Below are 6,250 nucleotides of genomic sequence, written 5' to 3'. Positions count from 1 at the left end.
TCCTGCGGTCAGTGGGCGGGGTCACGGGGCGACGCCCCGCGGGCCGCCGGGAGCGGTGACACCCGTGCTCCCGGCTAGCGCGCGGAGAGTGGGGGCCAGGTCGAGGAGTGCGGGCTGGGCCGCAGGTGAGCACGCGGGCTGGGAGGGCAGTTGCCTTCCCTGGAGCGGCTGCCGGGGCCGCCCGTTCCACGATGACGGCTCCGGGCCGCGACCTCTGAATTAGGAGAAGGGTGATCGCGAGTGTCCGCTTCCGCCCTGGCCCGGCCTAACGGCGCCCTCTCTACCCGGAGCTTGGTTGCAGAGTCTGGGAGCCCAGCTGGCCTTCTGCGGGCTTCTTAGCCTTAGGCACCAGAGTGAGGACGGACGTTGACAGGACCATGAGTGTGGTGGGACGGAGGAGGGAGGGTAGCTGTCTGGACCTTGACCTCCCTTGCGCTCCCATCCCTGGACTGGGCTCGAGTGACTTCATTCTTGCTCCTTTTGAGGCCCCCTCTGTCCTTGTTAGCAATTCTCGAATTTGGGAGTGCGGCCTGGGGTCTCACTGGGCCGACGTTGGCAGCCAGTCGATTTCTACTGGACGCATTGTTCCTTCATTGGAAATAGTCGTGACAGTATTTGTGAGACACTTCTGCCTCTCTCATTTTGATACCCTGGAGATGACTCCATGGAGTTTCTAGTTTTCGTGTAATCAGCAAAGTCATCTGCTGTGTTTCTGCCACCTTTTTAGGGTAGGTGGATGACTGCTGTGGTTTTACGGCTAGTGAATTGCTTGAGCTGGTGTCATTGGTACGGTGAATTCGTTCAAGCCTTTTTTTTTTTTCTTCTTGACCAGTTTGTGCTAGAGAGGGTGAAAAAGGTGGAGGGATGGATAGGGCATAGTGGGCTGGACAGACTTGGTCCTTGCTCTTTAGGAGCTTTAAGGTGCTTTGAGAAATGCAGACAAGTAGAGCAAACCGGCACAGTGCCCAGTACAGAGAAGATGGTTATAAGTGTTCAATAAATGAATGAATTGGCTTATTTGGAAATGACTATAACACAAGCAGGATGACAGAGAGAGACCTTGTACTGAGTGTGAGAGAATTTTAGTTGTGGACTTGTGCTTGGTACGTTTTAAGACAGATTGGAAAGCTCAGTGAAGCTGCTGTTTAGCAAGTGTTTGTTTAAGAAGAGGGAACTTGCTTCAGTGATAGGAAATAAAATGGAGAAGTGTTAGGTTTGGAGTTCTTCAGGTGTGTATCTTTTAACAATGTCTCTAAAAAAGTTTACAAGTTTCTTAGTATATCAGAATTTGCAAAAAAGGGAAGCTTCTTAGGTCATGGAATGCTAACTAAGTTAATGGGGAAAAACTAGAGGAGGCTCTTCCAAAGTCCAGAATTTTGACAGAATTCATACACATATCTGCAGTGTGTTCTTTCCACTGGAAAAGCTCAGGCTTTGAAGTTAGAGAGGTCTGGCCTCAAAAGCAGGGTCTATCACTTCTAGTGATCTTGAGCACATTACAATGTTTCTGAGCCTTTGTAGCCTTAGACAAAAATCCGGGCTACTCACAGGCGTTGTGAGGGCCAGGTGATGACTAGTGTATAAATTGTCCTAAGTTGTCTGGCATAGGGCCTGGCGCTGAGACAAAGGACTAGGAAGGGAATCTTGAAGCTGCTGCAGTTTCCTGCCCCCATGGTGGTCCATTTATAATTTTAGGTTCACAAAACACTTGGATTCTGAGAGGAAGAGAATGAAAGAATGAATTGTATTTTCTTTGGTGAGATTTTGATTGTTACTCTAGACCAGAGATACATTGGAGAAATATCCGCAGAAGCGCAAACAGATTTTTGGTTGAAGCTTTTGGGCAAGTTACTTAACCCTCTGATAATGACATCTATCTCTTCAGAGGGTAGAGATGAGGATAAAAGACAATTTATGTAAAGTGCTTAGCCCAAGCCTAACTATAATATGTACTCAGTAAATGGTAACCATCATTATTATAATTGTGAATGATCTTTGAAAACCCATTTTTGTTCCATTATCCCAGATGTGGAACACCTATAAAAATTTAAACTTGAGCAACAAATATACCATTTTTGGTAATTTTGAAATGATCATTGTTTTTAGAAATCTATTCTTTTGAGAAATGTAATGTGAATGATTTGTTCATTTGAAAAAAAAGTATTTCACATATATATGTGAAGAATATATAATGGATTTATGAGCTCTAGATTATGATTTCCAACCTATTTTAATGTACCTGTGTCAATATCATTGAAATGTTCACAGAATTGATGATAAGTTGGGACTTAATGGGTTAGTATCAGTAGTAATCATTGGTGGCTAAATGGCCAATTAAAGTGAGCCAATTTCTATTTTGTACATGTGTGGGTTGGTTTTTTTTTTTTTTTTTTTTTTTTTTTACCGGGCTTGAACCCAGCTATCCAGCCCTGCCCCCCTTTTTTGATATTTTTTAGTTGTAGATGGACACAATACCTTTATTTTATATATTTATTTTTATGTGGTGCTGAGAATCGAACCCAGTGCCTCACATGTGCTAGGCAAGTGCTCCGGCACTGGGCTACGACCCCAGCCCCTCTCTAGCCCTTTTTTATATTTTATTTAGAGATAGTGTCTCACTAAGTTGCCTGAGGCTTTGCTAAATTGCTAAGGCTGGCTTTGAACTCCTGATCCTCCTGTCTCAGCCTCCTGAGCCCCTGGGATTACAGGCATGTGCCACTGCGCCCAGAAATCGGTGTGTTTTTACCTTACTCTGGCATTGTCCTATTTAATATCAGAAGGCCCCAGTGCACTTCCACCCCTTTTATTTTCTGCCATGCCTTGTACAGTGGTTTTTACAGAGAATTTTCAAGTCCTAGGACTCTACTGTGTCCAGAGTGTGTAATGGTTTGTGTATAATGGTTAGGAGCTCACTGTGCAAATGTGAGGGTATGAGTTTGGTTGAAGACAGTCTATTTTGAAGACAGTGTGACCAGCAGATTTGTAAAGTATAGATTAGACCCATTGTTAGAAAACCTAAGTTCAGAATAGGATAAAACCTTTATTTATCTTACTCCCAGAACAGTTAGGTGATGGATTATGGTATTGGCTATTTCAGTATGCTTCGTATACTTTACACAAGGAAGAGGAACTATTTCTCATTATCGAGGAGGTGGGAGATGACAGTGGGATTGTATGTGCAGCTGTCTGTGCCCATGGTGACATTTTGTAGAATAGAGAAAGGCGTCTTTTCCCTTAATATGTTGGCAAACTGGAGGGTGGGGTGGGGCTGTGGTCCACAAAAGGCTTGGGGCTCAGCGGTCCCCTTTTGGGGAGCACTGCCATATACAGGTGCATGGTGCTTGAGAGAGAAATTCTTTCCTTCTTCCCTAACAGTTGAATCTTTCAACATTTCCTAGATTATTTCAGGGACCCGACTGGTGCATAAAGCATAATACCCTCTGGCATTACTCTGCAGCAGTTGGCTGCTCAGTAAATTGTGCCAGGCCACTTGGTAAGTGGTGTGCCCCATGGGTTGTCCATATTTGGTGGGTTGTGGATGTTTGTTTCTCTCTAATTCTACCTTATGCTCTTCTGCAGATGTCATGTGGCCTGTGTTTTGGACCGTGGTGCGTACCTATGCTCCTTATGTCACATTCCCTGTGGCCTTTGTGGTCGGGGCTGTGGGCTACCACCTGGAATGGTTCATCAGGGGAAAGGATCCTCAGCCGATGGAGGAGGAAAAGAGCATCTCAGAGCGCCGGGAGGATCGTAAGCTGGATGAGCTGCTGGGCAAGGACCACACCCAGGTGGTGAGCCTTAAGGACAAGCTGGAGTTTGCCCCTAAAGCTGTCCTGAACAGAAACCGCCCAGAGAAGAACTAATGGAGGACATAGGGCCCTATCGTCCACAGGGCTGTGACTGGTTCTGCCACCATGTTGACCCAGCCCCAGAACATACATCTGATTTGCTTTGCTGCTTATTCTGGCCCCTCCTGCACCCCACAGCCACACTACTGGTGTTCCTTCATGGCCGGGCAGGCACAACAACAACTGAGGGGCCAGCAAAGAGGAAGGCCGCATTTGTTGAATGAGGTCCACAACTGCTCAGGCTTCTGGGCTTACGTGGGTGCACTATGCAGAGGAGTGTTTTGAAATGAACACTGGTTCTCAGACTCCCTGGGGAGGTGGTTTGATCTCAGGTGGGAAGGGCTGGGATTTGGGTGTTACCTTTAGGAGGGAACTACACATGTCAAGTTCTAGTTTGCACTGGGAAGAGTTCAAAAATCTACCTGGCTTCCTCAATTGGTTCACCTTATCTTTCAGGTTCATTCTTCCTGAAATTCTGTTGTCAGCTCAGGAATGGGATTCCTTAGAGAAGGAAAGCATTTTTTTTTTTTTTTTTTTCTGTTGTCAGAAGCTCAGGCTGTTCACCTTGGGGCAGGGAGGAACATGTGCCTGGTGAATTTGCTTGAAAACAATCACCGTCTTCCACCCTTCATTACTGTGTAGTGAAAACCTTGATTAAAGTGGCATCTGAGCACCTGTCAATTGAATCCTATCTTTCAGAAGGCATTTGGTGTCTCCTTAGAAGTTAGGAAGTACAGCCAGTTCCGGTAGGACAACAGTGGCGCTTGAGGACTCCCAGGGCCCTGGAAACCTGGTTTCCCTCGGTGTTTGCTGTGAATCCCCGAGGCCCAAGTTCCCAAGAGCCTTTGTACCATGATATCAGAGACTGTGGCATCATCTCAAGTCTAAATTGGAGTACGGCAGATGCATGCGTGTGTGCATGCACACACACATTGCACACACTTCTCTTGAAAAGTAATGTATGCATATTAGAGAAAATTTGGTAGGGATTAAAAAGGTCACCCATGCTCAGTGCTTTAACTACTATTAACCTTTTGATGTCTTTTCACTACCCTAATTTTTAAAGATAGTTATATAATTGTACTTTATTATTTTTTCACATTTCTCCTTTTTTTTATTTTAGTACTGGGGATTGAACTCAGGGCCTTGCACCTGCTAGGCAAGCACTCTGCCATGGAGGTACACCCTTATCTTCTCCTTTTAGCATTGAGACCAGGGTCTTGCTAAATTGCCCTGGCTCGCCTCAAATTTGGTAATCTGTTTCAGCCTCACGAGTAGCTGGGATCACAGGCATGCCCTACCATGCCTGGCTACATATTATTTGTTCAATCACCTTTCCATCTTATCACGTGGTTATCAAAATTGCTTTTAGTAGCCACATAATTGCCCATCAAGTGGGACTATGGCAAGTTTATTTTAAAGTTTCCCTGTTGGATATTTGAATTGGTTCTGTTTGTTCACAAGGTTAAATACTCTAATGAATATCTTATACAAAGCTCTTCCTGCATTTTTTGAGTTAATAGTAGAAACAGTAAATGGCGTTTGGATAAATGGGATTAACGGTTTTGAGGGTTTCGGTGCATAATTAACTGAATGTCTTTCTGAGGAGGCTCTAGCAGTTTATGCAGAACATGACCACTTAAGATGTTACCAGCGAGGCTGTACAGTCAGGAGAGCAGAGGACAGGAAGAGGCATAGGACCACGTTGCCTCATGAAGCAGACCTAAGTGAGCAAGGGGAGTGCAGGTCATGAGCACAGGACTAAGGGAATCTACCTCCAGAAGTGGGGAGGGTATTTGCCCTGCTTGCAGGATCTCTCTCCCCAAGACCTGATGGTTTCAACAGGTAGGTGAGGCTGCAATTCCTGAACAGGTAGAGATGCCAGCCAGGGAGAAGAGGAGGCAAATCCAGAGAGTGGCTTCCCCTCAGTGTTGCTGAGGCCCAGTGGGGATGTTGAACTGAGCTGCTGTTGCCTCCCAGGGAAGGAATCCCTTGGGGAGTGTGGGGAAAGATTGCTACTCCTGTAAGATGAGACTGGGGTTCTGAAAAGATCTGCTAAGCTCAGCTTCTGGTTACAGACCGGCTTGTGGCATGCCTCATTGACAGAGCGGTGCTGCCCCTCTGTGGCAGGCCTGAGCATTACCAGGTCTGGGATAGCTCCAGGGGGCTAACCCAGGAGCAGCAAACTTGATGCCCACAGGCCAGTCAGATGACAGGTGAACCCTAGGCTAGCCTAGCTGGGAACTGGAAAACACGGGCCTGCCTAGAGGGGGCAGTAGTGATTCAGCTTTCAATTTGTGCTACTTGCCCAGTGGCACCAGATTTTCCATTTTTTCCCCCAAAGATGCTGGAAATTCAATGGGGTTTTAATTTTTTTATTTGTGGAAACTTTGCCTTTTTAA

The 6,250-nt window shown here is 46.0% G+C and overlaps 1 protein-coding gene across 2 annotated transcripts; it reads left to right on the top strand.

The window, feature by feature from the left end:
* On the top strand, nucleotides 1–4,534 carry SMIM12 (small integral membrane protein 12). Of its 2 annotated transcripts, XM_079150866.1 has the most exons (3): nucleotides 5–125; nucleotides 3,399–3,493; nucleotides 3,580–4,534. In XM_079150866.1, exon 3 carries the CDS (start codon nucleotides 3,585–3,587, stop codon nucleotides 3,861–3,863), a length of 279 nt encoding a protein of 92 aa, XP_079006992.1. In that variant the 5' UTR covers nucleotides 5–125; nucleotides 3,399–3,493; nucleotides 3,580–3,584; the 3' UTR covers nucleotides 3,864–4,534. The 2 variants fall into 2 exon arrangements, with proteins under 2 accessions (XP_079006991.1, XP_079006992.1); XM_079150865.1 differs by lacking the exon at nucleotides 3,399–3,493 and having other exon boundaries at nucleotides 1–125.
* Nucleotides 4,535–6,250: the final 1,716 nt, after the last annotated feature.

The sequence above is a fragment of the Sciurus vulgaris genome, assembly GCF_902686455.1.
Source record: "Sciurus vulgaris genome assembly, chromosome: 1".
NCBI classification, from domain to species: Eukaryota; Metazoa; Chordata; class Mammalia; order Rodentia; family Sciuridae; genus Sciurus; species Sciurus vulgaris.
This window is presented reverse-complemented; position numbering and strand designations above follow the sequence as displayed.